The 17,096-nt window shown below is 32.5% G+C and overlaps 1 protein-coding gene across 1 annotated transcript in view; it reads right to left on the reverse strand.

Annotated features, from left to right (window-relative positions):
* The window catches only part of LOC114324354 (plexin domain-containing protein 2), a 168,759-nt gene that overhangs the window by 17,726 nt on the left and 133,937 nt on the right, over positions 1-17,096 (reverse strand). The window contains exons 6-7 of the mRNA XM_028272158.2: positions 4,053-4,204; positions 2,332-2,682 (exon numbers count right to left, since the gene is read on the reverse strand). Coding sequence (XP_028127959.1) covers positions 2,332-2,682; positions 4,053-4,204 — 503 coding nt within the window. The remainder of the gene's footprint in view (positions 1-2,331; positions 2,683-4,052; positions 4,205-17,096) is intronic.

Raw genomic sequence — 17,096 nt, forward strand, 5'->3', positions numbered from 1 at the left:
GAGTTTTAACGGTTTAGGTTATGATTTTAACGGACGTATGATTTACAGAATACCAAAATATTTTTAGCGGGCGCTAAAACTTTAGAGGCCTCTAAAATTTAACGGAAGTGTTACAGAATACACCCCATTATATGGATACATAAATCGATTTTTTTAATCTCAAACTATTTTAAAAATGTGACTAATGCAATGACATTTAAATTCCATTTTAAAGAACGTTAATAAATGTATAGGTGGGTGGCTCAGTGGTAGGGCATTAGACTACAGATCGAGAGGTCCCGAGTTCGAAACCCGGCTGTTGCGTATCTTTTTTTAATAAATAATTAAAAGTTCATATACTCAAAATTCATATTTTATAAGTTAACTATTATACAGACTGTTCCAATAAAAATTTGACCCCCCTTCCCCCAGAAACTCATAAACGAAGAGCTTCTTCAAAATTAAAAAAAAAACACGTCAATTTATACTGGAAGGGGACGAATTTTCATGCAAAATTCATGCCCTCAAATGTAACCCCTTACTGCCCCGCATCAACCACCAGTTTTTTTTTAAATAGCGAGTATGGTCGAGTGGCACATCATTTTTGAAAGGTAATTTTTTTTTCTACACGATACTCTATTTTTTTTTTTTTTTTAATTTACGTAATAATTTTGAAGATAATTTTGGACAAATTTATTATAAATTAGTTAAATCCAAAATTATCTTTAAAGTTATTTCGCAAATTAAAAAAAGAATAGAGGGTCATATAAAGAAAAAAATTACCTTTCAAATGATGTGCCACTCGACTACACTTGCTATTTAAAAAAACTGGGGGTTGATGTGGGGCGGTAGGGGGTTAAAAAAATGTTGCATGAAAATTCGTCCCACTGTCAATACAAATTGAAGTGTTTTTTTTTTAATTGTGAAAAAACTCTCGGTTTCTGAGTTTCTGGGGGCGGGGGTCAAATTTTCGTTGGAACACACTGTATATAAATGTTATATGTACAATTTTAAATATTTTCTTTGATTTATATGAGTTTAAATCCGCTAGAGAAAATATGACTCTAAAAAAGTCGATTACAAAATTATTTTACGACATAGAAATTGAAACAACAAAATATGTACAGTCGGAAAAATGAAAAAATACCCATGAACGATCATATCAAGCACATATTTTGGATTTGCTGCCTCTTTCTATAAATAACAAACGAGAGAGATAAATTATTAAGTGTTGTCTACAAAGCAAAAACGTTATCCAAAACATACGCAGTTACATATTTATAATTGACAGAGTGAGACGGCGATACAATTGTTCAACGACTATTTCTGTACTTCTAATGTCATTCTTAGAAAAACATTCAACATGAGTAGAGATAAACTACTATTAGAGTAATCGTGGTGGTCAACTATAATCTGACTGATTCGATTTCTGTCACTTTGACAGTGAAACTGGGTTAGGTTCGGTAGAGTTTATAAATTTTAATAATTAGTCGTATTTACTTGAATAAATTCAGTTCTTTTAAGAGCTTTTTTGATATATTGTATTTTTGGTTTGGTAAGTATTTATTTAATTAAAATACGTCAATAAAATTTGTAAGTAATCATCTGTCAATATGCTTAACTTCTGTCTATGAGTTCGCCAAACGTGTACATATTACTCTGACTTTTCAATCATAGTGTATGAAATTACAGATTAGTATATTTTTACGAATGTACATTTATTTGCAGATAATGTCTGGAAAATGATCTGAATACCTAATGATCAGAATTCATTAAGTTTACTTTCATTGTAATCACTTACTGCAGCTGACATAAACGACATTTTTTAAATTCCTGTTACTATTTACGTCCCCTGGCAACTTTAACATGGAGAAATTCATAATACTATATTTGCTTACTCACTGTTTTTGTATTATTAATATATATCAAATAATTAATTACGGTAGTAATAGTAACATTTATCACCAATAAATATATATTATCAGAAAAAGAATAACATCACAAAAATTTTTTGACGCATTCTTACGTAGCGAAAAATCGTACGGTGGGGTAGTAGTCACATCCGTTTATTTTCAGTATTAACTTAGTTTAGACTTTGTTTTGACTAGAAATTTTTGATTTGATTCGTATGCATATCATCGATGACTCATGGGTATTCTTTAATTTTTCCGACTGTAGTTTATATAATTTTATATTGGGTTTTATAATTATGAAAATGAAAACGTTTTATTATAAAAAGTGTAATAATTTAACTTATTTTTATATAACTGACTTTCGGCTTTAACGGACATCCCGTCCCCCCAACTAGTCCGTTATATCAAGGTTTTTACAGTATTAAAATCGAATACTTACTCTAATTAAAATTTGTCCACTAAACGTGTGTGGATTCCTATAAGCGTAGAACACCCAAAATGACAATCCAGATACCATTGCAACCAAGAACAGTATAGCTACAACACCGGACATTCCTACCTCATTTGGAGGATTCGGGTTTACCATTTTATGGGCCAACGACATTTTATTCGGAGGTAACTGGTCTGCATCATTATGATCGAAGACGTAGGCGGTATTATCGGTTTGATATACCGCTGAGCAGACAGAGACGTTGTTAAAGCTGTTTTTGTCGCATGCGTTAGCTAACCAATTCTGACGGTGCCTGTCGTAGCCTTGGGAACACTTGGACATAGCGGGACACCAGAAGCACTGGAAAATATATAAATACATTTATTGAAGTTATACTTCTTTAGGCGCGATTGGGGTGAATTTTCATTATTCTGCGCGCATGCGCACACAGACCGTATGGCGTTTAGTTGCTAAATCTTTCAAGTTAGGTATGTATAAATATATCAGTGCAAAAAAGGTGTGAAAAGAATATATTAGTGTTTTTAGTAAATATATTTATTATATTTTTGTGTCTTTGGATTTGTCTTCCTCAGGAGTAAGATAAGTATTATTAAAACATTAAATGTTTTATATTTATATTTAAATATAAATTTTATATTTATTATACTTGACTACGTCTGTTTGTTACCGTGAATTGTCATTATCTCCGAGACGATACAAACACAGACCTCGTAGCATTAGGCTAGAGATCGAGAGGTCTTGAGTTCAAATCCGGATCATTCATATTCTTTTTTTTTTATTTTTGGAAAGTGGTAAGCATTAAAATTAGTTTAGTATTTAAATAAAATTAAAATAAACTGTTTAAAGTATATTTATTTCGTAAAAATGTACATATACCATTTTTATTCAGTTGCAATGCGAAGCCAAAACTGTCTTAATTTTTACTTAGGTTAGAGAGCGCGGCCCGGGCCTAGATTCCGTGCACTGTAGATATCTACAGTCGCTTTCTGTCGATGGCAATTGTCATGAAAATATTTTAATTTTTAGTTTTAATTCAAATATTTTCTTGTTTTACTAAGTGTCACTTCAGCATCAATTAGAGTATAACCTAGCAAAACTAGAAAATAATTCAATTAAAGCTAAAAATTCAAATATTTTCATGACACGTGACATCGATAGAAGGCGACTGTAGATATCTACAGTGCACGGAATCCAGGCCCAGGACTCTTATCGACGATTTCACCTCTTGTTAGAGACTCTTCAGAGAATGCATAGGCTGCTATCTCTACTACAGGTAAACATTTTCGACAATTATTAGTCCCCCCATTGCAACTGACGTGAAGGTAGTAGGTGCGTAGCGGCATCTGCTAAATGAAAGTCTAAGTTTTTCAACCTAATAAAAATATTTATAAAATATTTTTAAAAGATATTTAATTGAAAAACTTTTTTGCATCAAAATGAAAATATATTTTCGCGCCACGTAATATTCATATCAGATCTTTTGTAGCTGGAATATTGTATGCGCCACTCATTTTTACGGCGTTTTGCGGTTTTTTATTCTTGTAAACTATTTACAACTGAAAATACAGCTGATTAAAGGATAAAAATTACGAAAACAATTTCACTTGAACGTGAACGTTTTTTTCCTAATATGACATTAGGCATTGCATTATAGAACTGTCTACTTTTATAATTGTCTTTTTTTTAGTAAAATCGGTGCAGATACATACCTTAAAATTTAACTTCCTGGTCAGACATGTATTACAATCAGTCGCATCCAGACATGTAGGCAGAGCTCTCAACACAATAGTTGTCCAGTTTTTGATGTACGTCTTGTTGAAGTGAACTCTATCGTATTCGTATATTGTTTTTCTTCGAACCACTGCAAAATTGGTAAAAATGTATTAGTTACGCAACTGATTTTGAATCTTATAGTACATTCTTTCACGGTTTTTGCTGTAAATTTTAAAGAACCACTTGGATTGACATAAAATTTGACATAAACATAGGTAACATATCAAAGAAAAAAAGTAATATTTTACCGATGTGTGCTATTGCCCTGGGGGTGGGTTTCACCCCTTCTCGGGGGTGAAAAAACATACGCCCAAAATAAGTCACTAAAATGGATAAACTGACTAATTTTAAGCAACTTTTGTTCTATACAGTTTTTTCATTAAGTCAATACTTTTCGAGTTATTTGTGAGTGAATATGTTCATTTTTTAACAAAATAACCACGTTTTTAGACGGTTTTTCGCAAATAACTCAAAAAGTAAGTATTTTGTCGAAAAATGAAATTCTCGGCAAAAATATAGCCTGTAAAAAAGTGAAAACAATGGTGTATGCATGAGGTCTCTAGACCTGATAGAAGCAGAGTTATAGCTAATGAAATATAGGTTCATATTCGCCAAATTTCAAATAAAATATTTCAACGTGAAATATTTAAAGAATGAAGCCCTTTTTGGAGAAAACTCATTACAACTTTTTAAAGTGTATAAAAAAATCATTTTTTCTGTTTTTCTAAAAAAAGTCTAGCATCAAATATGTATATGCACATTAGGCTCAAACTAAAGTTAGTCCCTTTTGTTTGGCAAAAAAAAATCGGGAAAATCACCCCTAATTAGCAACTAAAATGAAATTAATCGTTATTGCTTAAGTTATGTCGTGTTTATATGATCTGTAAGTTTTATCGATTCAAAGTGCTTCTTATTTTTAAACAAATTTGGTTTTAAAGTAAAATCTTTAAAAATTTTAATTTTGAAAAAAATACTTTTTTTTCAAAATAACTTAAAAATTGTTCGAAACACCAAAAATCTTAAACAATAAAAAAAGTCACATTTTCTTTTCTACATATTTTGTATTTTTTTATTTCACTGTAAGACCAAAATTATTTAAGATATGGCTGTTCAAAATGTTGAGTACACTCGTGTTTAGTGACTCCCTCAAGTCCTTTCATCTACAGCCCTTTCAAAAATAAGGACTTTAAACCGAAGAAACTTATAGATCATATAAACAATACATATGCGAGTAAATCAATTTGTGAAGTGGTACCGATTAAGTTCATTTGGGATGATATTAGGGGGTCATTTTTCCGATTTTTTACCAAAAAAAGGGACTAACTTTATTTTCAGCGTAATTTGTTTACTTTTGAGGCTAGAAATTTTTTTTATAAAACAAAAATAAAGATTTTTTTTAAACACTTAAAAAAGTTGTAATGAGTTTTTCCCAAAAAGTGCTTTGTTTTTTGATTATTTCACGTTAATAAACTATTCGATTTGGAATTTGCCGAATATAACCCTATTTTTCAATAGCTATATCTCTGCTTCTACTAGGTCTAGAGACCCAATATATACAACACTTTTATCACATTTTTACAGGCTATATTTTTGTTAAGGACATTTTTTTCGACAAAATACTTACTTTTTGAGTTATTTATATATATATATATATATATATATATATATACAAGAAATACTGGATATTAGTGACTGTCAATATCAACAAACAAGTGGTTTATTAGGGTTGCAGTCAGAAGTTTGGCCAGGATATCAAAGAAACACTCTTTTGACTTTTTGTCTAGCTTTCGGGGTTGTTTGACCCCTTTATCAAGACTCTGTAATATAAAACAAAAATGTAAGTATTTTAAAATATTACATTGTTTTAGTAAACCTACTAGTCGTTGAGATTATTAAAGAGAAGCTTGATGATGCTCAACATTTCAAATTAACACAAATATTGAAAACAGAAAACAAAGGACACAATACATTTTAAAATTTTTGAATAATTAGCAGAAATACAATAATTATTCTGTCATGTTAAAACAGGATAAAACATTCTGCTTTTCCCCGAGTTTTTCGTACCGCAATGTTGGTATCCGTATGTCCATCAATAGCTTGTCAATATGTTTTTTCATCTCCTGCATAATCTCAATTCTGTCGCTTACAACATTGTTGCAGCGCACCATTCAATTGTTGATAGATGGCGCTAATAAATAGTATTTTCCCGATTATAGCGCCATCTATCAACAATTCTAAAAAATGTTTCGAACAAATGTTGCTTATTTTTTATGAGGAATCCAAATATGCGATAAAAAATGGAGGTTTCCATTTAAGATTTTAAAGTTACCCCCCACTACACCTACGTGGGATGGGGTGGAGGGTCATGTTTGTGTTGTTCGATAGGTTTTTGAAAAATATTAAACAAGTATTTTTTGGTTTTTAATTTGGAAGTGTATTTCACGAGATATTAGACCGTTTCTATAATTTACCTGTGGTGGTATCACTATAAATCGTTTTGTCCGATTATAGCGCCATCTATCCACAATTTGAAAAAATGTCTCGAATCAAAGTTCCTTACTTTTCCGAAAGGAATCCAAATCTGCAATAAAGACTGGAGGTTTACATTTAAGATTTAAAGTTACCTCCCACCCCACCTCCTGGGGTGGAGTGAGGGGTGGTTTTTTATGTCATTCGATAGATTTTTTTAAATTATTGAACAGGTATTATTCAGTTTTTCGATCGGATGTTCAGTTCGCGAAATATTCGACAGTTCCGCTAGTTTTGGGACACTCTGTATAAGATATAAAATGCGAAATCAACAGACAAAAATGATCCACAAAATATTGATAATAACGAAAATAAATTAACAAAACCATTGCTATATTTAAAATATTTTACATTGACGCAACACAAAATGAAAAAAGCAATTCACAAATTCCATATTCAGCAAATTATTATTGCAAATAGCAGAACAATAAATCATGTTTGCACACATTAAAAAGCTTAATAATCATAAATATATAACAATTTAAATAATACTTAAACTTGGTTACATAAATAAACATTGTGTTACTTAGAGGCAATAATTTTTCATTGTGATGACAATCAACTTAACTCACTTTAATGTTTTATTATAACAAACGTAAATTTCAATAATTATTGTTATCGATTATATTTTATGATTATACTAAAATGTTAATTATACTTAAAAGTAGACATAACACGTTTTAATCTCCAAATTTTTAATTATCTATAAAAAATATTCTATAAAATCTAATATTCTTCAACTTTGGACATAGGCCTCCTCCAATTCAATTTAATGTTTTCTATTTTGCGCCACTTGCTTCCAGTTATGTCCTCCAAACTTCTTTATGTCATCGGCCCATTTCATTTCTGGCCTTCCTCTACTTCTTCTTCCTAACCACGGTCTCCATTGTTGTATTTCGTGATTCCATCTTTTATCCTTTAGTCGGGCATTGTGTCCTGCGAAGCTCCATTTTAATTTGGCAGCATGTTCTCGTGCGTCTTTTACTTTGGTTTTGCTTCTAATCCATTTGTTTGTCTTTTTGTCTATAAGTCTCACCCCGAGCATTGATCTTTCTATTGCTCTCTGTGCATTTACTATTTCATCTATATTGGCATTGGTGAGTGTCCACGTCTGTAAACCATACATGAATATAGGGAGGATACACTGATTGTAAACTCTGGTTTTCAAATATTGTTCTATTTTAGTGTTTTCAAGATCCAACTCAGCTTTCCAAATCCTACCCACGCTAACCTTATTCTTTTGGTAATTTCGGCAGTTTAATTTTCTTTGTTGACTGTCTGTCCCAGGTAGATATATTTGCTTACTGTTTCTAAATTAATGCCGTTCAACGTTATTTTTTCAATGTTCGGTGTATTCGTCATTATTTTTGTTTCTTCCAAGTTCATCTTTTTCCGAAAGTTGAAATAGTTGCGTCATCATGGTCTGTAATTATTCGAAATTTGTAGCGAATATTACAACGTCCTCAGAATATCTCAAATGACTCAGTTTTCTTCCATTAACATTTATTCCTTTATCGGCGCAGTTAATGTCTTTGAACACGTCTTACAGTCCCAGTGTGAATAGCTTTGGTGAGATAACGTCTCCCTGGCGAACTCCTCTGTTGATTGATATACATAGTTTTGTTTTTCTCACCCATTTGTATTTTCATTGTAGCTTTCTTGTAAATATTATGTATGAGCATTCTGTATCGGGAATCTAGTTGTTCACAGCTCTCTCTATTACCCAAAGTTCTATGGTGTCGGATGCCTTTTCATAACCACCGAAGCTAATGTATAAGTTCAAGTGATATTCATTGGCTTTCTCTATTAGCGTTCTGACTGTGAGAAGATGATCCGCTGCACTGTAACCCTTTCGGAATCCTGCCTACTCTACCTGTTGATAGCTACCAATCTTCGACGTTCACCTATTAGCTATTACTTTCGTAAACAGTTTGTACATTTTTGACAGCAGGGAGATTGGCCTATAATTCTTCAGATCTCCCCTGTCTCCTTTTTGAAGATAACTATTGTCAAACTTTCTTTCAAATCATCTGGGACTTCTCTGTGAAGGCATTCTTTGGAAACATTTTTCAATTTTTCGAGAATAATTTCACTCCCCTCCTTTCACATTTCGGCAAGTATTCCATCTGGGCCCGGAGCCTTATTGTTCTTTAGTTGTGTCAAGGATTCTATATTAGGGACTACTTCTGAGTTGAGATTTACATTTCTGAGGGTTGACATTTCAGTTGTTCAAGGGTTGACACTTCTGAGTTGACTCGGAAGTAAACTCAGAAATGTCAATCCTTTATTCTATCAGAACGTAAACTGGAAATTCAGTCAGAACTAAAACTATATTTTTTAAAATGTTTTTATATACTTGGCTTGGTTGGTGTCACGGACTCCGCAAATTTTGTAATCCATTTTAAAAATAGTTCTAGGCTAACTAGGTACTTGAAATTTTCAGAATAGCTCAGAGCTGACTAACAATGCAATATTTAACTGCTGTTGTATGGATAAATGAATTTTTTTTAAATTTCAAACTATTTTAAAAATCTGACTAATGCTATGACATTTGAATTCCATTTTAACGTAAGTTAAGACATCGAGAGATGGTAGCTCAGTGGTAGAGCGTTAGACCGGAGATCTAGAGATCCTGGGTTCGAAATTTGGCTGTCGCTTACTTTTTTTAATTTTTTTTAATACATAATTAAAAGTTAATATACTTAAAATTCATGGTATTATAAAAAGTACTTTTTTTATACTAGTGTAATTTTTGGAATTATAATCTGGACCTCGGATGTAAACTACACTATGTTATTTCGAGTAACTGTGTTTAGCGTGTGTTTGCAACAAAGTTAAGAGCACTTAGGATGTTAATAAAAATATGATATATCCTATAATTGGTTGAAGGACCATTACCAGCTATTGTATGGATAAATTGATTTTTTTTAAATTTCAAACTATTTTAAAAATGTGACTAATACTATGACGTTTGAATTCCATTTTAACGTAAGTTAAAAGATCGAGACATGGTAGCTCAGTGGTAGAACGTTAGACCGGAGATCGAGAAGTCCTAAGTTCGAATACTGCCTGTCGTTTACCTTTTTTTAATTTTTTTAATGCATAATTAAAAGTTAATATACTTAAAATTCATATTTTATAAGTTATTTATTATATATGCCATTTTTAACAACCGTGTTATTATAAAAAGTACTTTTTTATACTAGTGAAATTTTTGGAATTATATTCTGGACCTCGGAGGTAAACTACACTATGTTATTTCGAGTAACTGTGTTTAGCGTGTGTTTGCAACAAATTTAAGAGCACTTAGGATGTTAATAAAAATCTGATATATGCCATAATTAATCATTTTATATTGGGTCTTATAAATAATAAAAACGTTTTATTATAAAAAGTTCTTTTTTAAAAAAGTGTAATTATTATTAATAAGCATGGCAACAATACGATAATTATTGCAATTACTGATTTCTTGTTGCAAGTCTGTTTTACTAGACATTGTAACCCTCACTACCTGAGATAATGTTTTATCTGATTTTTACACTTCAAATACTAACGGCACAGAAGAATTACAAGAAATACGCTGAAAGATCGAAAGAGGAGTGAAGATACTAGACGAAGCGAATGTAACTTGAAAGTGTATATGATATATAGGGTGTCCCAAAAGTAGTGGAACGGTCGAATATTTCGCGAACTAAACATCGGATCGAAAAACTGAAAACTATGTGTTCAATCATTTTCAAAAATCTATCCAATGACACCAAACACCAACCCCCACTACACCCCCTGAAGGTGGGGTTGGGGGGTAACTTTAAAATCTCAAATGGAAACCCCTAGTTTTTCTTGCAGATTTGGATTCGTTACGTAAAAGCAAGGAACTTTTATTCAAGACATTTTTTAGAACTGTGGATAGATGGCGCTATAATTGGGAAAAACCAGTTATCCTGATACCATAGGTAAATTATAGAAACGGTCTAATATCTCGAGAAATACACTTCCAAATGAGAAACCAAAAAATAGGTTTTTAATATTTTTTGAAAACCTATCGATAAACACCAAAAATGACCCTCCAACCCACCACCACCACCTGGAGACGGGTTGGGGGGTAAATTTAAAATCTTAAACAGCAACCCCTACTTTTTATTGCAGATTCGAATTCGTCATGAAAAATAAAGCAACATTTATTCGAAACATTTTTTAAAATTGCTGATAGATGGCGCTAATAAATCGTATTTTTCCAATTAAAGCGCCATCTATCGACAATTCTAAAAAATGAATAAATGTTGCTTAATTTTTCATGACGAATCCGAATCTGTAATAAAAAGTGGGGGTTGCTATTTAAGATTTTAAAGTTACCCCCACACCCCCAGAAAAGGGGTAGGTTGGAGGGTCATGTTTAGTGTTATCCGATAGGTTTTCGAAAAGTATTAAAAACCTTTTTTTGGGTTTCTTATTTGGAAGTGTATTTCCCGAGATATTAGACCGTTTATATAATTTACCTATGGTATCAGGATAAATCGTTTTTCTCAATTATAGCGCCATCTATCCACAGTTAGAAAAAATGTCTTGAATAAAAGTTGCTTACTTTTACGTAACGAATCCAAATCTGCAAGAAAAACTAGGGGTTTCCATTTGAGATTTTAAAGTTACCCTCCACCCCACCTCCAGGGGGTGTAGTGGGGGTTGCTGTTTGGTATCATTGGATAGATTTTTGAAAATGATTGAACACGTATTTTTCAGTTTTTCGATCCGATGTTTAGTTCGCGAAATATTCTTACTTATACTTTTGGGACACCCTGTATAAACGAATGTACACTAAATATGAAAAAAAGGATGGAATAATCATATAAACAGAATGGGGGAGAACCGCGTGGTCAAAATAGCAAAGGATAAATCACCGATCGGTAGAAGAAGTATTAGCCGACCGCACAAAAGATAGTTGACTTCAGTCTATACGTATGACGTAGAATTTTTTTTTTTTTTAATTTCGCATAAAGTGAAAACTGATTGAAGACAATAAAGCAAATGTAAATAAAAACAGTTTAATTAATAGGAATACTTTTTTAATCCAAAATTTAATTATTGATCAAGAATAATTTTTTTAACGATTTTCGATGCCATATGTATAATTATGACTCAAGTCAAATAGCTACGTATAATAATATAATATTATAATCTCGTACATCTCACAACTTAATCTGTTTTCCATCTTTTTCATTTTCTTGCGTTAGTCGAGACTTTGGTGCATAGATGTCGATAGAGACCCTAAAATCCAATGTTAAAAACACGTCAAGTCAAGTTTTGTCTAAAGCAGTCCGAGCAAGAAGGTGTTAACTCTTGATATCTCAAAATGACTTGACACCTTCATGCACTAATAGCTTCAATTGTAATATGTAATCTTTACTACTAGATACTAATGTAGCCTGGTTTATTATCAACAAAGCCATAGGTTGAAGTAAGCCATAGGCTCATCCAGGAAGAAAGAAAGACAGACAGAAATCAATAAATCAATCAACATACACCAAAAAATGCAAAAATCGTCTGGGAATTATCTTCGATGTAAAAGATACCTATACGAACAGGCCGGAATGAAAAATGCCCAATAATTTATATTGTTACTGAAGCAAAAAAAATTGATATAGGTATATGTGTTTTCATTTAATTTATTCAAAACTATTTTATCAGTTATGATAAGATTGTATACATTACTGGAAGATATTTGTTTATGTTTGGTTCTTCTGTGAAGTTAGATTCTGATAACAAAATAGGCATGAATGAAAAATGCCCAATAATTTTTTCATATTGTCACTGAAGCAAAAAAATTTGATATATGTGTTTTCATTTAATTTATTCAAAACTATTTTATCAGTTATGATAAGATTGTATATATTACTGGAAGATATTTGTTTATATTTGGTTCTTCTGTGAAGTTAGATTCTGATAAGAAAATATGTAGTTATCATGCCATGCCATAAATCAGGACATAAAAAAATACTCCTGATTTGTTGATATCGATGTGTTGAATTATTGAGTTACGAATTTTTGTTAAATTATTGTTTTATTGAGATGTCACATTTGATTGGATTATTTATTAAAGTTGATAATATACTTAGTTGACTGTTGTGCCTATAACCGTAGTAAGAACTGGCGCTTACGTCCTAACACAAGCAAAACTGAAACCTGTCTCTTTCACCTGTCGAATCAACTTGCGGGTGATACTCTCAATGTAACTCTAAATGATGCAGCATGCAGCTATCAAACATAACAACAACCCCAAATATCTAGGCGTCACACTTGATAGAACACTCACCTTCAAAAGCCATCTTACAAACGCAGCCGGTAAACTGAGAACAAGAAACAATATAATAACAAAACTTGCTGGAACAACTTGGGGTGGTTCTGCAAATACTCTTCGGACCTCTGCTCTAGCTTTGGTTTTTTCATTGGAAGAATATTGTGCACCAGTATGGCTAAATAGTGCACATACAAACAAAATCGATGTCAAACTTAATCAAACCATGAGAATAATCACTGGAACAATAAAATCAACCCCAGTGAGATGGCTGCCTACTTTGAGCAATATTTCTCCACCAGATCTACGCCGTAGTATTAGTGAGAGTGTGCCAGAAAATTGTAGCCAACATACAATTACCAATCCATCAAGACATACCATACATCTCAAAAGAGCACCAACGATTGATTTTACTTTATTTAATTATCAGATCTGCCCGAACAATTGGTGATTCCTATGATATACAAAGGCAATGGTCCACAAGATGGATGCCAACAATAGCAGCAGACTATATTCAGATATCCACCCCAAACCAGGGTTTCATCGAATCGGGTCTGCCCCGGTGCACCTGGGCGAGGCTTAATCGCACATGTACCGGACATGGTAAATGTGCTGATTCTCTGTTCAAATGGGGTCGTGCGGAAAGTCCACAGTGCGATTGTGGATCACCTAGACAGACCATAAGTCATTGTGTTTCAGATTGCCTAAATCGTGCCTACCGTGGAAACCTCCAGGACTTTGTGGAATGCCCCCAGAAGCAATTAAATGGCTATGTAAATTGAACATTAATATTTAGATTCATTCATTATATTTTAGTGTTTGAATAATACACTAAGCGCCAAAATTAACGCACCACCTTAAAAATGGGACATTTTTAATGTCTCATATTTCCTAAACCTGTTGTCCGATTTTAGTGATTTTTTTAATATGGTATGGCTTTGTTCTTCAAGAATATCGACGTAATAATGTTGTTCCTAAATAGATAAGTATCATTGTATACCGGGTGTAACAATGATAGTGTGTTTTTTCCTCAAAGTTTGGAACACCCTGTGGAATATTCTAGCGTATATAAAATATTGAAATTACAACTCAACTGTAACCTTAGGCTATTTTAACATTTTGCTTTTTGATTTATTCGCTTATGTTGGATAATAAAAAAAGTTAGGTACTTTAATAACTAGCCACGTTCTTCATCAATACAGGGTGTTTCTAAATAAGTGCGACAAACTTTAAGGGGTAATTCTGCATGAAAAAATAATGACCGTTTGCTTTATAAACATATGTCCGCAAATGCTTCGTTTCCGAGATACAGGATGTTGAGTTTTTTCTTACAAACTGACGATTTATTTATTGCTCTAAAACCGGTTGAGATATGCAAATGAAATTTGGTAGGTTTTAAGAGGTAGTTATTGCGCATTTTTTGGCATACAATTAAGAATTTTATGTTCACCATTGGCGTCCATACGGGTAATATGACCGGGTAATATGGTGAATATAAAATCACACTATTATTGTTACACCCGGTATACAATGACACTTATCTGTTAAGCAACAATATTACATCGATATTCTTCAAGAATAAATCTATAATATATTAAAAATTTCACTAAAATCGGACAACAGATTTAGGAAATATGAGACATTAAAAATGTCCCATTTTTAAGGTGGTACGTTAATTTTGGCGCTTAGTGTACATTATACAAGCATAAAAACCGCTAAACGCCGTAAAAATGAGTGGCGCATAAAATATTCCAGCTACAAAAGATCTGATATGAATATTACGTGGCGCGAAAATGGATTTTCATTTGATGCAAAACAAAATTCTAGTTTTATTTTAAAAGATTTTTCCATAATATTTGCTAAATTTGAAGTAAACGCGCCACAAAAGAGTAACTTTGATACAGTTTGAAACTCTTTTGTGGCGCGTTTACTTCAAATTTAGCAAATATTATGGAAAAATCTTTTAAAATAAAACTAGAATTTTGTTTTGCATCAAATGAAAATCCATTTTCGCGCCACGTAATATTCATATCAGATCTTTTGTAGCTGGAATATTTTATGCGCCACTCATTTTTACGGCGTTTAGCGGTTTTTATGCTTGTATCAGGAGTTTTTCAAAGTTATTTATAAATTAAATGTATGAAGTTGAATGCAATGTTCCTCTATTACACGTCAAGCTTTATAAATGGTCACCTTTGTTGCATTATCTCCCAAATGATCTAGTGTCCATCGAATGTACACTAGATTTTTTTTTTATTCGAAATAGATTGAAAAAAAAATTGAGATGGCCGGTAAATGAAGTCGGATTGTCCGTTGCCAGATCAAATTTAGCGTCGTAACCACTACAACTACATAAACCATTTCGGGAATAATCGTTAATTGGATTATACTTTTGTAGCTTAAAAACTTCTAAACGGCTTAACCGATTTTGATCAGTAAACATGAGTTTGAAACGTATTGACCAGTAGTATCTGATGGATCTAAGGTCAAGTATGAAAATTGAAGCTATTACAGGAATTATTGAGCTTGAGGAATCGTTTTTCCCACAGGAAATAGATTTTATCATACTTATGAAGCCTATAACCTAAAAAATTCAAATTTTCCGGGATATGAGGTATACACCATTAAATTCGTCTGGAGTACTTCTATAAACGCTAAGTTATTGGCGCAATTTGTAGGTTGAAATGTTGAGTAATTGTCGAAAAACCAAAATTTTCAAAGTTTAGTTTTTCAGTTTTTCGGCTATACTGAGCCGTGTGTATGTCTGATTCTGACGGCTTAGACACCATTTGAAAGCTTAAGTCAACACTATTAATTTGATGTATTTGCGGTTCTCCTGGCTCTTCTTGATCCGAATATATATACCCCCAGAACATATGCCGTTTTGTACCTACCAAGTCCTATAGCTGGCTTATGGGTGGTCAAAAGTCACAAACTACACCGGTTCTAAATCGGCCCTGACCCCCTCTTCAAACACAGAGGAAAAATATCAAATCGGTTTAACTTTCAAACACACATACATATATATCCACAGACATTTTCCCTTTTTTAAATAAAAATTAAGTCACATTTCTAAGCTCTATAACTTTTGAATGGTATAACCGATTTTCAAAATTAGACATGCGTTGGAAAGGTAATGATCAGTACTGTTAGAAGCCGCAAAGGTCAGACTTAAATTTTTGAAGTTTTTGGGAGTTTTGTGAGCCAGAACGAAAAACAGACCTAAATAGGAAGGGCCGTAAAATCGACACCCTTGGACCAAAATGGATGGTTGACATATGAATGGGTGAGTCTTTTTCTGAACTTGAAGATGGGAGTTGGCACAATTTTCAATTCAGTCAGATTTAGAAAATTGAAAATTTCGTGTATATAATAGTGTCGCGTGTAGGGGGGTGTATTTCTGCGCCACTGGCGAGAACTGCCGTTCTCTGGTAATTTTTTCGATATAAAACTAACAGCTTCGATAACCAATAAATCGAAAACTATTAATTTTATCAAAAAAAATGTATAATGAACATTTTTTGCTTATAATTAATGTTTTTACCAGCATTTGCGGTCAAAATATAATAAAAAATTTCCACCTACGAGATGAGGTGGCAACCACCCCATGGTAAAAGCGTCTTTCGGCATCATATAGATTTTGATCCTTGGACTATCCACTACTTATTGTCAAATTTTCAAGCAAATCTATCCATTCTGTAAAAATTGCGAAGTGAAAAATTTCAGTTCCTGGACTAATTATACTTTTGGAGCTCTATAACTTCTGAACGGTTTACCTGATGTTGATCACTAAACATGAATTTGAAACGTATTGACAAGTAGTATCTGACCAGCATCCAAGATCGAGTATGATAACTGAACGTATTACAGGAATTATTGAGCTTGAAAAACCGTTTTTCCCATAAGAAATAGATTTGATTATACTTATGAAGCCTATAACTTAAAAATTCGAATTTTCCCAGATATGAGGTATACACCGTTAGACGCGTCCTGAGTCCTTCTACAAACTCTCAGTTATTGGCGCAATTCGTAGGTTGAAATTTTGAGTAATTGTCGAAAAACCAAAATTTTCAAAGTTTAATTTTTCAGTTTTTTGGCTATGGCGAGCAGTGTGTATGTCTCAGCTTGATCGCTTAGGCGCCACTTGAAAGCTTAACTCAAT

Source organism: Diabrotica virgifera, chromosome 1 (genome assembly GCF_917563875.1).
Source record: "Diabrotica virgifera virgifera chromosome 1, PGI_DIABVI_V3a".
In the NCBI taxonomy this organism is placed as follows: Eukaryota; Metazoa; Arthropoda; class Insecta; order Coleoptera; family Chrysomelidae; genus Diabrotica; species Diabrotica virgifera.